General features: G+C 42.3%; 1 protein-coding gene across 8 annotated transcripts in view; it reads left to right on the top strand.

The window, feature by feature from the left end:
- The window catches only part of RAB3GAP1 (RAB3 GTPase activating protein catalytic subunit 1), a 116385-nt gene that overhangs the window by 85896 nt on the left and 15150 nt on the right, over nt 1-15339 (top strand). For all 8 annotated transcript variants that reach the window (XM_002712424.6, XM_008258517.5, XM_070071007.2 and 5 more), the window contains 2 exons: nt 8837-8974; nt 12931-13158. In XM_002712424.6, coding sequence (XP_002712470.1) covers nt 8837-8974; nt 12931-13158 — 366 coding nt within the window. The remainder of the gene's footprint in view (nt 1-8836; nt 8975-12930; nt 13159-15339) is intronic.

Raw genomic sequence — 15339 nt, 5'->3', positions numbered from 1 at the left:
CAAAGCATAATCAGGAAAGGGAAAAGGGGAAAAGGATGGAGTTTGGAGCAACTCAGGCACAGACTTCCCAGAATCTTCTCACACAGCATGTGCTTAATTCCTCCAGCAATGAATTGAGACCCCACACCTGAAATGTTATCTTCTGGAGAAGCTTGCAAAGAGGCACAGTGGTTTTTTTGTTGGTTTTTGTTTTATTTGAAAGGCAGAGTTATAGAAAGAGAGGGAGAGACAGAAAAAAAGAGAGCTCTTCCATTCACTGGTTCACTCCCCAAATGGATGCAATGGCATAGGCTATGCTAGGCCAAAGCTAGGAGTGTGTAGCTTCTTCTAGGTATCACGTGGGTGCAGGGGCCCAAGCACCTGAACCATTCTCCATTGCCTTCCCAGGCATACTAACAGGGAGCTGGATTGGAAGTGGAGCAGCTGAGTTCTCAAACCAGTGCCCATATAGGATACCAGCATCACAGGTAGCAGCTTAACCCGCTTTGCCACAACACTGGCCCCAAGGCACAGTGGTTTTTATTGGAGGTTGGTCATGAAGGCACCCTTTGCCTAGCATGTGTCATAATTTCTGACTCCTAGAAGGAAAGCAGGTGTTAAGCATAACCTGTATTGTTAGCAGAAAACGTTTAGATACAGTGAGCCATTGTTAAGTTCTGGGAATGGTGAGGACCATCCCAAAATCCACATTCCCAGATGCCAGCCAAGAACCTGCTTTGCAAATAGGCCTTTTTAAGGATAGCGTTCATGGGCCTGCTATGTTAATAGCTCTTTTATGCACTTTTGATGTTTTCTTGAAGTATCTGTTCAAGGCTATTTCTTTAAAAAAAAAGACAGCCTTTTTTTTTTTAATAATTTCTTCATAGGAATTATCCGTAAATTTGGGATATGAGTCCTTGGGTATTTGCAAATATCATTTATTTTTAGTAGTTTAAAGGTCACTTGGAATTTTCTGTCTACACAGGCTTGTAATCCATTAATAAAGATAGTTTGAATTCTAATTTTCCAGTCTTTACCCTTTTTAATTCCTTGTCTTGTTGCCCTGGCTAAGGTCTCCTGTTTAGTGGTGATTACTGAACATCCTTCTCTTGTTCCCAACCTTAAGAGAGCATACGGTAATCCATGCTAAGGAAGTTCTTTTTTTTTTCCCTAGTTTGCTGAAAGTTACTATCACAAACAGATAATGCTTTGTATATATTAAAGTAATCGTATTTTCCTTTATTCTATTAAAGTGATAAGTTCCATTATTTTTTGAATATTAAAATATCCTCGGCCGGCGCCGCGGCTCACTAGGCTAATCCTCCACCTAGCGGCGCCAGCACACCGGGTTCTAGTCCCGGTCGAGGCGCCGGATTCTGTCCTGGTTGCCCCTCTTCCAGGCCAGCTCTCTGCTGTGGCCCGGGAGTGCAGTGGAGGATGGCCAAGTGCTTGGGCCCTGCACCCCATGGGAGACCAGGAAAAGCACCTGGCTCCTGGCTCCTGCCATCGGATCAGCGTGGTGCGCCGGCTGCAGCGCGGCGGCCATTGGAGGGTGAACCAACAGCAAAGGAAGACCTTTCTCTCTGTCTCTCTCTCTCACTGTCCACTCTGCCTGTCAAAAAATAAAAAAAATAAATAAATAAAATATCCTCACATTCATGGATAAATCTTCCTTTGGTATTCCTCTCTTTTATACGGCAGCCTTTAAATTTCTTATGTTCTTGTCAGGGAAGTGTTTCTTCTTTTTTATTCTGTGAACCAGTTTGTATAAGGCAAATTTTATTGCTTTAAATGTTGAAAATAATTCATCAATGAAATCACTCTGACTCTAAAGTTTTGTTTGTAGAAGTATTTTTGGTGATGGCTTAATTTTAAATTACATGTCTTTTAATAGGTATAGAAGTATTCTTGTTTCTTATTTCTTGTGTCACTTTAAGTAAAAAATGTCATGTCTGCTGGAATAAAGCATTGCATGGTTATCTTTTATGGTTTTTGAATATCTGTGGAATATATTGAAGTTTTAATTTTAAAAGTGATATTTTTGCATCTTTTTTCTTGAGCAGTCATAGGATTTTTTTTTTTTTTTTTTTGGACAGGCAGAGTTAGACAGTGAGAGAGAGACAGAGACAGAGAGAAAGGTCTTCCTTCCGTTGGTTCACCCCCCAAAATGGCCTCTACGGCCGGAGCTCTGTGCCAATCCAAAGCCAGGAGCCAGGTGCCTCCTCCTGGTCTCCTATACGGATGCAGGGGCCCAAGCACCTGGGCCATCCTCCACTGCTTTCCTGGGCCACAGCAGAGAGCTGGACTGGAAGAGGAGCAACCAGGACAGAATCCGGTGCCCCAGCCGGGACTAGAATCCAGGTGCCGCAGGTGGAGGATTAGCCTAGTGAGCTGCAGTGCCAGCCAAGCAGTCATAGGATTTTATTAATTCTCCAAATCTTTCTCCTAAAAACATTTTTTAGTTTTGATCTTTTTGCATTTTCCTTTTTTTTTTTTTTTTTTGGCCAGGCAGAGTTAGACAGTGAGAGAGCGAGTTATAGACAGTGAGAGAGAGACAGAGAGAAAGGTCTTCCTTCCATTGGTTCACTCCCCTAATGGCTGTTAGGGCCAGCACTTCGCCAATCCTAAGCCAGGAGCCGGGTACTTCCTCCTGGTCTCCCATGCAGGTGCAGGGACCCCAAGCACTCGGGCCATCCTCCACTGCCCTCCTGGGCCACAGCAGAGAGCTGGACTGGAAGAGGAGCAACTGGGATTAGAACCTGGCGCCTATGTGGGATGCTGTGCCACAGGCGGAGGATTAACCAAGTGAGCCACGGTGCTGGCCCCCTATTCTTCATATTTTGAAATGAGTTGATGAATTGGAATATCTATACGATGAGATGTGTGCTTCCATTGTATCCTTCAACTTTGATTTTATGTGATATATAGTAATGTGTTTTGGGGCTGGCACTGTGGCTTAGCAGTAAAGCTGCTTCCTGCAGTGCCAGTATCCCATATGGGCACCAGGTTGAGTCCCAGCTGCTCCACTTCCAATCCAGCTCCCTGCTAATGTGCCTAGGAAGGCAGCAGAAAATGGTCCAAGTCATTGGGCCCCTGCACCCATATGGGAGACCCAGAAGAAGCTCCAGGTTCCTGGCTTCAGATTGGCTCATCTCTGGCCATTGCGGCCATTTGGGGAGTGAACCAGCAGATGGAAGATTCTCTCTCTCTCTCTCTCTGCAACCCTGCCTTTCAAATAAATAAATAAATCTTTTAAAAAATTATAATGTTTAAGATTTATTTTATTTAAAAGGCAGAGTGAAAGAGAGGTAAAGAGAGAGAAGTCTTCCATCCCTTGGTTCACTCCCCAGATGGCCGCAATGTCCAGAGCTGAGCTTATCTGAAGCCAGCAGCCGGGAGCCTCCTCTGGGTACCCCACAAGGGCACAGGGGCTCAAGGACTTGGGCCATCCTCCGCTGCTTTCCCAAGCCATAGCAGAGAGCTGGATCGGAAGTGGAGCAGCCAGGACTTGAACCAGTGCCCATATGGGATGCTGGCACTGGAGGTGACAGCTTTACCCGCGAGGCCACAGTGCTGGCCCCATACTGTGTTTTAATAGTCATGAATTTTAATGAATTACCAGTTACCATGAGGTAGATGGTAATTAAAACATGGCTTCTAACTTTATCATGCATATTTATATTATTTCTTTGCCAGGTGTCATTTTCTTGATTGGTTGTTTTTTGACAGCCCTTATAGCGCCATTTACTTCATTAAATTCCTTTGAAAGTAAGTTAGATTTTAGGTATTGGTTGAGTTTTTGTATTAGGGCAGAATCTTCTAATGCTAAAAACCAAGTGTATGCTCTAATGTTGTTATAGAATATACAGTTGCTATTGAGGTCTTGCATACACTCAAGGTTTGGGATCTAGTAAATCTAGTAGGTATATTAGCACCAATATATAGTAACGGTATTACTAGTACAAACTGTTTCCTTTTTTTTGTCTTAAAATTTACTTACTTACGTATTTATTTATTTGAAAGGCAGAGAGAAAGAGGATTAGCAGCAGAGAGAAAGATCCTTCATCCTCTGATTTACTCCACAAATGGCTACCATAGCCAAATCTGGGCCAGGCTGAAGCCCGGAGTCAGAAACTCCATCCTGGTCTCCCATATTTGTGGCACAGGCCCAAGTACTTGGGCCATCATCTACTGCCTTACTGACACATTAGTAGGAAGCTAAATCAGAAGTGGCCTAGCTAGGACTTGAATGGGCACTCTGATATGAGATGTTGGCATTGCCATAATACTAGCCTCGGTGTTTCTTGTCTGAACCTTGTGCTTCTTACCTTAAAAAACAATAGCGGACAAGCATCTGGCACAGAAGTTGACACTTGGAATGTGCCTGGGTTCAAGTCTTCCACTCTGCTTCTGATTCCAGCTTCCTGCTAATATGCACCATGGGAGGCAGCAGGTGATGTCACAAATAGTTGGGTCCTCACCACCCACATGAGGGACCTGTTAGAGGAAGGATACAAAAAAACCTAAATATGAACAGTGAGCCCTGTTTTTTAGCTAATTTGCATAATTGTTTTTGGTGCTATTGGATTAACAGACTTTGAAAGAGTTCTTTAAGCTCATGCTTTTTCTTGAAATAAAAAATGCTCTTTTATGTAGTGCTTTATTTTTCTTATTAATTTATATCACATACTTGAGTTTTCATATTTGAATTTATCTTCTAAATCTAAACTTATTTTTCTTTCAACATGCACATATATATATATATTTGGAGATTAATTTTATTTCTTACCTTTAAATAGATATGTAGGCACAATTTTAGTCTATTTTACTTTATTTATTTAAGGCTCATTTTATTTGAATTGTAACCATTAAATATTTAAATGGTTAGAATTCAAAATGATCACAGTTGATATCAGTGTAATTTCAGACTTTAGAAGTTAACTTAAAATGTAGGGTTTTTGTTGTTTTTTTGTTGTTTTTTTTTTGTTTGTTTTTTGACAGGCTGCATGAGAGAGAGAGAGACAGAGACAGAGACAGAGACAGAGAGACAAAGGTCTTCCTTTTCCTTTGGTTCACCCCCCAAATGGCTGCTACGGCCGGCGTGCTGCACCAATCCAACGCAAGGAGCCAGGTGCTTCCTCCTGGTCTCCCATGTGGGTGCAGGGCCCAAGTACTTGGGCCATCCTCCACTGCCTTCCCGGCCACAGCAGAGAGCTGGACTGGAAGAGGAGCAACCGGGACAGAACCGGCGCCCCAACTGGGACTAGAACCCTTGGTGCCGGCACCACAGGCAGAGGATTAGCCTAGTGAGCCACGGCACTGGCCAAATGTGTGTGTGTGTGTGTGTGTTTTTAAGGGCAAAGTTAGAGAGAGAAAGGACGGACAGGCACAGAAAAAGAGATATCCTCCATCCAGTCAGAGCTGGGCAGGCCGAAGACAGGAGCCTGGAGCTCCTGTGTGGGGGTCAGGTACCCAAATACCTGGCCCATCTTCTGCTTTCCCAGGCATACCAACAAGTGAGCTGGATGGGAAGTGGAACAGCCAGGACTCAAAATGATGTGCATATGGAATACTGGCACTGCAGACAGAGGCTTAACCTGCTGTGCCACAGTTTACCAGCCCCTAAAACATTCTGTTAATCACTTACCTATTACCTCTCCCCACCAACCCCAAAACATATATATACACACATACACACAGCATTTGTATAGACGGCTGCCACCTGCAGCTCCAGCATCCCGTTTGAGTCCCAGCTTCTTCACTTCCAATGTAGTGCTCTGCTTATGGCCTGGGAAAGCACCAGAGAGAGGATGGCTCACATCCTTGGGTCCCTGCACCCACATGGAAGACCTGGAAGAAGCTCCTGGCTACTGACATTGGCCTGGCCCAGCCCCAGCAGTTGCAGCCATTTGGGACGTGAACCAGCAGATAGAAGACCTCTCTCTAACTGCACATTTCAAATAAATAAAATAAATCTTTAAAAAAGATTATATAGGTCCTTGCTTCATAGGAATTCAAATTCAATAATGTGTTCCATTTAGATAGTCATAGGTCCAACTTACGACTAGAAAAAGCTTAAAGACTGTATCTACTATTCTAGAGCTAGGGTCAGAAATATTTAAGTTGTTTTTGACAGGCAGAGTGACAGAGAGGGAAAAACAGAGATAAAGCATGAGAGAGAGAGAGATCTCCCATCCACTAATTCACTCCCCAAATGCTGCAACAGCTGAGACTGGGTCAGGTTGCCAGGTTGCCAGGAGCCAGAAACTCCATCTGGGTCTCATGGGTGGCAAGAATCCAAATACTCGGGACGTTATCTGCTGCCTCCTAGGTACATTGCTAAGTAGCTGGATCAAAAAGGGAGGTAGAGGGGCTGGCACCATGGCACAGTGGGTTAAAACCCTAGTCTTCAGCACCAGCATCCCATATAGGCGCCAGTTCAAGTCCCAGCTGCCCCTCTTCCAATTCAGCTCTCTGCTATTGCCTGGGAAAGCAGTAGAAGATGGCCCAAGTCTTTGGGCCCCTGTACCTGCGTGGGAGACTCGGAAGAAGCTCCTGGCTTCAGATCAGCTCAGCTCTGGCCGTTATGGTCATTTGGGGAGTGAACCAGCAGAATGGAAGACACCCCCCCTCTCCCTGGCTCTACCTGTCTCTGTAACTCTTTCAAATAAATAATTTAAAAAAAAAAAAAAAAAAAAAAAAAAAAGGAAGGAAGAGAGGTAGAACTTGATCCCAGGCACTCCCCCCCACCTTTTTTTTAAAAGATTTATTTATTTGAAAGGCAAAGTTACAGAAGCAGAGAGAGAGATCTTCAATCTGTTGGTTCACTCTCCAAATGGCTGCAATGGTCAGAGCTGGGCCAATCCAAAGCCAGGAGCCATGAGCTTCTTCCAGGGCTCCCACGTTGGTGTAAGGATCCAAGTTCTTGGGCCATCTTCTACTCTGCTATCCCAGGGCATAGCAGAGAACTGGATTGGAAGTGCAGCAGCCGAGACTCGAACTGGCATCCATATGGGATGCCAGCGCTGCATCAGCTTTACCCTCTAAGCCACAGCACCGGTCCCCTAGGCACTCTGATAGAGGATGTCAGCATTCCAAGCAGTGAGTTAACCTGCTGTGCCACAATGCCTGCTTGTAGAAGAGAAATCTGTTGCAGTGAGAGTCCTTAGCCAGTATACTGGAGCCACGCTAGTAGTTGTTAAAGCAGTATCAGACAGATGTTCTTGAGGCTCTTTTCAGTTTACTTTCTGATAGTTTTGCCACCAGAAGTTGGTGATGTTCGGTAAGACCCTTTGTGCTTCAGATCCATCACATGTACAATACTCTGACTCCCTCTCAGAGATCATATGAGTGAGAAAATTTGGGGCATATTCAGCAGTAGTACATATGAAAATGTATGGTCCCCAGGCTCCTTATTCTTTTTATCCTGTTCTCTGCTGATAGAGAGTTGAGGTCTCCAAGTTGATGTGTAGTCAGTATCCTTTCAAGATCCTCCTCCTTCTCCCACGGCTTATGATTTCAGGACCACTTTTTTTTTGTTCGTGTTTTTTAAGATTTATTTACTTCAAAGGCGGAGTTACAGAGAGATACCTTCATCCCCTGATTTGCTCCCCAAATGATCACAATAGCCAAGGCTGGGCCAAGCCAAAGACAGGAGCCCAAAGACTTGGACCATCCTCTCTTGCCTTCTCAGGTGCACCAGCAGGGACCTGAATTGAAAGTGGAGCAGCCAGGACTTGATCTGGCACTCAAATGAGATGCTGTCATTGCAGATGATAGCTTAATCCACTATGCCACAAGGCCAGTCCCCAAAAGTCCACTTTCTTAATAGAAGGAATGAAGGCCTCTGCTCTTGCAAATACTACTTCACCAGAAATTCTTACAATTTGTGAATTTGAGATATTTTGATACGTGTACTTTATCAGAGTCATAAAGTAGAGAATGAAACTCATAAGTGTTTGTCTTCAATTACTAATGTTTATTGAGCATGTTCCAGGATTCATTCTTAACAACAGTACATTAACCAAAGTTTGGGTGATGGCCTAAAGTCACAGAACTGGATGAAAACAGAAGCATATTGTCTTGGAACCACTCTGCCATACTGCCTTACTGAGTATTATTCACTTGGAGTATCACTGTGAGACTCTCACTTCATACTTGTTAAGTGCTTTAAAGTGATTGTAGAGAAAACAGAAACCATAACCAGAGATGGTCACAGAGCAGTTCCTTCCCATTTTTTTCCCCAAATTGAACCATATCCATTGTTTACAATAAAAACTTTATTGGAACTAGTGATGACACATATTAGGACTTATTTATCACTGTTAATCTTACTTGTGAAGAAGATGAAGCAATAAAATCATATTTATTCCTCTCAATTTGTTAGGTTTTAAATGTAGAGTCTAGGGGTCGGTGCTGGGGGCATAGTGGTAAAGCTACCACCTATACTGCTGGCATCCATTAAGACCCAGCTGCTGCTCCGCTTCCTATCCAGCTCTCTGCCATGACCTGGGAAAGTAGTGGAAATGGCCCAAGTCCTGGGGCCCCTGCACCTGCGCAGGAGTCCCAGGAGAAGGTCCATGGCTCCTGGTTTCAGATTGGCTCAGCTGCAACCGTTGCAGCCATTTGGGGAGTAAACCAGTGGATGGAAGACACCTCTCTTCCTCTCTGTAACTCTGCCTTTCAAATAAATAAATATAAAAAAAGTAGAGTCTAGAAACATGAATTTCTCTGAATTCTTCCAAGTACCTCTCTGTGACTGCTACAGCGGAAATAACTATTGCCTATATTCTATTTTTATAATTCTGTTTCATCTAAAAAGGGTTGTTCATGAGCCTTGTTCTTTTGTGCTTCATAGGAACCAGCACCTATGACAGAAGATCTGCTGGAAGAGCAGTCTGAGGTCTTAGCTAAATTAGGTACATCGGCAGAAGGGGCTCACCTCCGAGCACGCATGCAGAGTGCCTGTCTGCTCTCAGATATGGAGTCTTTTAAGGTGAGTCACACTTTCAGAGCTCTAGGGTGTGTTTTGAGCTATTCTGGAACGGAACTGTGAAAGTCACTCTGTAAAGTGGTATGAAAGCCTGAATATCTTTTCTTGTTAAGATGTTGTAACTATTAATGAAATCCAAACACTTACCTCCATCCCCCAAAGAACATAGTCAAACTTGTTTCTTAAGTCTAAAAAAAAGAAAAGGGCCAATCTGTTATTAATAGTTGAAAGTTGAGAACTGAATCATTTCTATCTGTGTATTGGGATGCTTTCTTCTAACATTGTGTGTAGTTCAGCCACTTTAATGCAGGACTTTTTAGGGGACCCTTAGAATTTAATGTCAGTTACTTCATGTGATCAACAAACCTTTGATTGCCTACTGTGTGACTCATGCTGTCATCAAAAGAGTAAGAAGTACAGTGTTGGCCAGTGCCGCGGCTCACTAAGCTAATCCTCCGCCTTGCGGTGCCAGTACACCAGGTTCTAGTCCCGGTCGGGGCGCCGGATTCTGTCCCGGTTGCCCCTCTTCCAGGCCAGCTCACAGCTCTCTGCTGTGGCCAGGGAGTGCAGTTGAGGATGGCCCAAGTACTTGGACCCTGTACCCCATGGGAGACCAGGATAAGTACCTGGCTCCTGCCATCGGATCAGCGTGTGCGCCGGCCGCAGCACACCGGCCGCGACGGCCATTGGAGGGTGAACCAACAGCAAAGGAAGACCTTTCTCTCTCTCTCTCTCTCTCTGTCCACTCTGCCTGTCAAAAAAAAAAAAAAAGTACAGTGTTTATCCTGTGCCATAGTCTATTGGAGTTGTGGGCAGAGAGGTGTAAATAATTATGTGATGAGTTGTTATAAAGTTAAAACAGTAGGCCAGCGCCACGGCTCACTTGGCTAATCCTCTGCCTGCAGCGCCGGCACCCTGGGTTCTAGTCCCGGTTGGGGCACCGGATTCTGTCCCAGTTGCTCCTCTTCCAGGCCAGCTCTCTGCTTTGGCCGGGAAGGCAGTGGAGGATGGCCCAAGTGCTTGGGCCCTGCACCCACATGGGAGATCAGGAGGAAGCTCCTGGATCCTGGCTTCGGATCAGCGCAGTGCACTGGCCGCAGCGCACCAGCTGTGGTGGCCATTTGGGGGGTGAACCAACAGAAAACAGGAAGACCTTTGTCTCTCTGTCTCTCTCTCACTGTCTAACTCTGCCTGTCAAAAAAACAAAACAAAACAAAAACATTGATTATGCTGAGTCAGTCACTCAAGGTTTCATCATCTAGGATGATTAGGCATTGCTACCTGGAAAAGGATATTTCAGGGTTAGATATAGGCCTGTGTCTAGAACGTACAGGATTTAGGGAAAGATGACATTTGGCTTATTAGTTTAAAAACCCAGATAAAGAAAGGTTGACTCTTATTTTTGAAAGCAAAAGCAAGTCCATGAATATTTTTAAAAATACCAAGTAGTAGACAAGGCATTTGACTTAGTGTTATGGTGCCAGTTAGTCTGTTCTGCATTAGAATACCTGAGTATTTTTGTTTTTTTTTGTTTTTCTGTTTAAAGATTTCTTTCTTTAATTGAAAGTCAGAGTTGCAGAGAGAGGAAGAGACAGAGAAAGAGGTCTTCCATCCACTGGTTCATTCCCCAAATGACCACAAAGGCTGGGGATAGACCAGGTCAAAAACAGGAGCCTGGAACTCCATCCAGATCTTCCACATGGGTGGCAGGAGCCCAAAGTACTTGGTCCATCTTACACTGCTTTCCCAGGCACATTAGCAAGGGAGCTGGATCAGAAGAGGAGCAGTCAGGACTCCAACTGGTAGTCATATGGGATGTGTGCATTGCATGCAGTCCCAGAATACCTGGGTTTGACCCCCGACTCTGTCTCCTGTTTCCAGCTTTCTGCCAGTGCAGACCCTGGGAGGCAGCAGTAATGGGCCCAGAGGTTAGGTTCCTGCCACTCATGTGGGGAAACCTGGATTGAGTTCCCAGCTCCCAGCTTTGGCCCTGGCCTTTGTAGGGGAGAATGGGGCAGAACCACTGTGGGAGTTCTGTTTCTGTCCTTTTGCCTCTCCCAAAATGAGTAGCACAGGGCCAAAGGCTTCTTTTCATTACTGCTGATCCTGAGCTGTCTCCAAGGCCCAGACTTAACATGTCTTATGTGTCTTCCATCTCCCCAATGTTTAGCCCCTTTAGTCCTGCTTCTGTGGTATGTATGCCAGTCTGAGTTTTTCCTGAACACCTAAGCTACTCTCATTCTTCTGTGCTAACAAATTTCAATGACAATAAAAGGGAACCTTGTCCCTGCTTATTTTTCTTCATCTTTACTAAAAGAAAAATCTTTAGTAAACCTCTTAAGAGCTGTATATTTTTCTTGAAGACAAAAATGATACAGAAAATCTGTGACTTCTGTTCTGCCATAAGTCAAGAAAGAGATGTGTTGCTTAAAAACAGAAAGTACTGTAGATGAAGAGAAGCCAGTTGGCTCTCGGGGCACACGTAAAACCACAACGGCAGGAGAGAAGAATGGGCTTGGGGGCATGTGCCCAGCAGAAAACACCAGGCAGCACAGCAGTTGTGTTCTATCTGATCTCTCCTGTCTTCATCTGTCTCATCCTGCTACAGTGTCTTGGCAGAGGCCTGTGTAGGAAGAAATTCCATATTGGAACTTTGACAGTTTTTTCCCATAGGAACACATGAGTCTCCCTGGTAAGGTTCTATATAGTTCCTTTAACTTCGGCAGAACTTCGCTAGACTCTGGACTAATCTGGCACCTACAAATCTTTAATAACATTATTTTAATCAGATAATAGTATTTCCAATAGCCAAGGTATACATCTGCCCTCTTTGGGAATCAGTAAATTAAAGGAAATCTGTAGTCACTCTGAAATACATGTAACTGCCTTTCTCTTTTTATGTGGGAGTGACTTAGGGGCCCTCAAAGAGTACTCAGAACTTCAGATGAATGCTGATAATGTGCCCAAGGCACCTAGACCTCGCAATCCCAGAAGATTGGTCAATTGTGGAATATGTCCTGGAAGTACATACTGTAACAGTAATATGTCCTGGAAGTTACATTACTGTAACAGTAAACCCTTGACCTCTCCTCTGGTAGCTACAGAACAAAAAATTCTCATGTAAAATACCTTTTTTGGCATGATTTTTTGTCTCTCTCTCTCTCTGCCTTTTAAGTAGATGAAAATAACTTTAAAAACAAAACAAAACAAAAATCCCTCTATACCTTACCACTAACACTATGAAACTGTTTTCCAGGCTTGAAAGTAGAAACACTAGAAGGTTTTTGGCATCATCTTTAGTCCTAGAGAATTACGGAATTATCCACTGAATAAAAATCTTAATCCTTTTGGTTTCAGAAGTCTTAGAAAAATAGTTTGAATTCCAGCTCCTTAGTAGCAAACAGAAAAGCTTAAATGATGTTAATTTGTTATATAAAGCACAAGAATTTGATGGCTGAATAGAACATTTTTGAGGTTAGCTAATATCTATTGCAGTATTAGTATTGATTTACTGAGGAAAGGAGCAGAACTTCTCCATGGTTTTGTTATTATTCTGACCGTGTTGTATATTATTTTAGTTGATTTGGATTTATTTGCCACTTTTCTAAGTGTTGAGTAGTTATTATACAATTTTAAACTGTTATATAGCATATAATCTGTTTAAGAAAATTATTTTCACATCAAATTTTTATTTCCAAATTCATCAAATTAAAATGTTTTCTTTTTCTATGAAACAGACAGCACAAGTAAAATGCTTTTGGCACTTTAAGGTTTGTTGTTTTAAAGGTGACACCCAAGCTGATGTTACATATTAGAGTGTAAGAATTAGGGTTTTTTGTTTGTTTCTGTAAATGTGAATGTGTGACTTGGCAAACAGGCTTATAATTACTGTTGACTTACTTGATCCTGCTGAATTTTTTGTTTAAAAAATATATTTGCCTTCTTTTTCTTTGTTTTAGGCAGCTAATCCAGGTTGTTTTCTGGAAGATTTTGTGAGGTGGTATTCACCCAGGGATTATATAGAAGAGGAGGTGATTGATGAAAAGGGCAATGTGGTTTTGAAAGGAGAACTAAGTGCACGAATGAAGATTCCAAGCAATATGTGGGTCGAAGCCTGGGAAACAGCTAAGCCAATTCCTGCTAGACGGCAAAGGAGACTGTTTGATGATACTCGGGAAGCAGAAAAGGTAATTGAGGTTTGGGTTTTTACGTTTAAAATGTTGATTATTACGCTTGAATTTTAGCAACTCAGTATCACAGACAAAAGTTTTGGATATACTTGATAAGCAAAGCACTGAAATTCAGTGTACCTTTTATATGAGGGTACTTCATAAGTTCATAGAAAAATAGAATAAGTTTATTATGGTACAGAAATTGTTGTGATTCATGCATATAAGGGATCTTGAAAAACTATGTGGAAAGTGTACTATGAAAACCGTGTGCATGGATTTCAAATATTTTTGCATGAAAACAAATATATTTTAATTCCATTTGTCAGGATCTTTTTGAAGTACTCTGGCATATCTATTTAAGATTTTAGAACTAGTTGCAAGTAGGCCAAAGAAGTCCTATGTAGTTTAGACGAGTGCTTACCACTGGACTGTTTCACAAATAGGTGTCAAAACCTGTTTAAAATGGACATGTCCTTTGACCCAGTAATTCTACCACTGAAAAGTTTATTAAGGGAATAATGATAAATACACAGAGCTCTGTATATCAGTGATGCTCAAAGTTCGTTAGTAAAAATATTTCAAAAATAAGAGGTTTGGTTTAACAAATTACGGTGTATCCATGTTGTACACTGGTTTGGCTATATCTAAAAACATTTAGAGTTCTGGAGAACGGTGGCCCTTGCCTGATATCAAGTTGTCTAGTGTACCTTCATATTTCTCTAACTCCCCACCCCCCAGAAAAGAAAAAACTCATGATGTTAATAAGTAAACAAATCCATGCCTTCAGTATTACTAGGAGATAGAGATTATAGTGACTTTAAAATTAACAGTAAGTTGAAAAGTCAGCCAAATTCCATTGGCTCTCTCAATGCTGTATAACCCTATGGTTGTAGCAAGTAGCAGCAAAGAGTCTTAAGAAAAAGAGCCAAGATATGCAGAGGACTTAGTCAAAGGATAAAACTGTCCCAGAGAGCACATAACACTAAGTGGCAAATATTCCACAAGGGGAAGGCTTAATGGTTCAACAAGACTGGAAGTAATGCTTTGGAGAGAATCACTTATAGAGGGAAGAAATGATACTCCTTAGAGACAAAGCAATTGTGGGAAAGAAGGAAATAAGATGAGAAAATTAAGGATTTTGAAGAAATGAAAGAGAAACAAGACAATCAACTTCCTCTGCTCCCGACTGTCCACTAAAGAAACTGCAAAAGAAGGTGCTTCCCAACTAACTGTGACATTACTAGAAGAGAGCAGACCCCCTCCATAAAGAACTACAATAAAAGACAGAAAATCAGCCCTGAAGCAGAAGAAAATTATAACACAACATTCAAACAGTCAAGCAAACAAGCATAGAAGATATGAAAAATAACATTTAATCAGACATACTAAAAACCACGGACAGAAATTTTTACAAAATGAAATCTCAGCTGATTTTAAATCAAAATAAGGAAAAATACAATGTTAAAAATGTTAAAAAATAAAGTATAAGAGGCCCAAGAAAGGATAGATTTCCTAATGATTTTGATTAAATTTAAATATAAAAAGCAGTCATAGCCAAGAGGATAAAAATGAAAGGAATAAAAGGAACTGCAGAGAAAATAGAAGTGAAAGATGAGTAGAAGTAGTTTTCCTTTTACTATTGTCCTTGAAGAAGAAAAAAACACTAAATCAAAAGTAATATTGTTAAATTTAATTTTTATTTATTTGAAAGGCAAAGGGTATGGGGGAGGGGGGTTCCATTTGCTGGTTCACTCTCTAAATGCAACAGCCAGGGCTGGGTCAAGATAAAGCAGGGAACCTGGAACTCCAGTCCAGGCCTCCCATGTGAATAGCTGAGACCCAGATACTACAAGCCATCTCCTCTTGCCTCCCAAGGTGCACATTATCAGGATGCTGTAATGGGAAGCACGTCCAGGACTCAAACCTAATCACTCTAATACACAGTGTGCATGTTCCAAACAGTGTCTTAACCATTGCACCAAACTCTCTATCCCAGAACTAATGTTTAAAACTGCAATAAAAGAAAATAATAATCTGCATTTTAAAAGGGCTCACCAGGTATGGGGGAAAATTGACCTGGAGTGATCAACTCCAAAATACTTCACTATAAAACTGCTAGACCAGAGGCCAGAGCTGTGGCGTAACAGGTAAACCTGCCACCTGCAGTGCCAGCATCCATATGGGCGTCAGTTCAAG

This window comes from Oryctolagus cuniculus, chromosome 3 (genome assembly GCF_051225735.1).
Source record: "Oryctolagus cuniculus isolate XC-2025 breed Fujian yellow rabbit chromosome 3, ASM5122573v1, whole genome shotgun sequence".
NCBI lineage: Eukaryota > Metazoa > Chordata > Mammalia > Lagomorpha > Leporidae > Oryctolagus > Oryctolagus cuniculus.
Note: the sequence above shows the minus strand (reverse complement) of the source record. Positions and strands in the feature narration are given on the sequence as shown.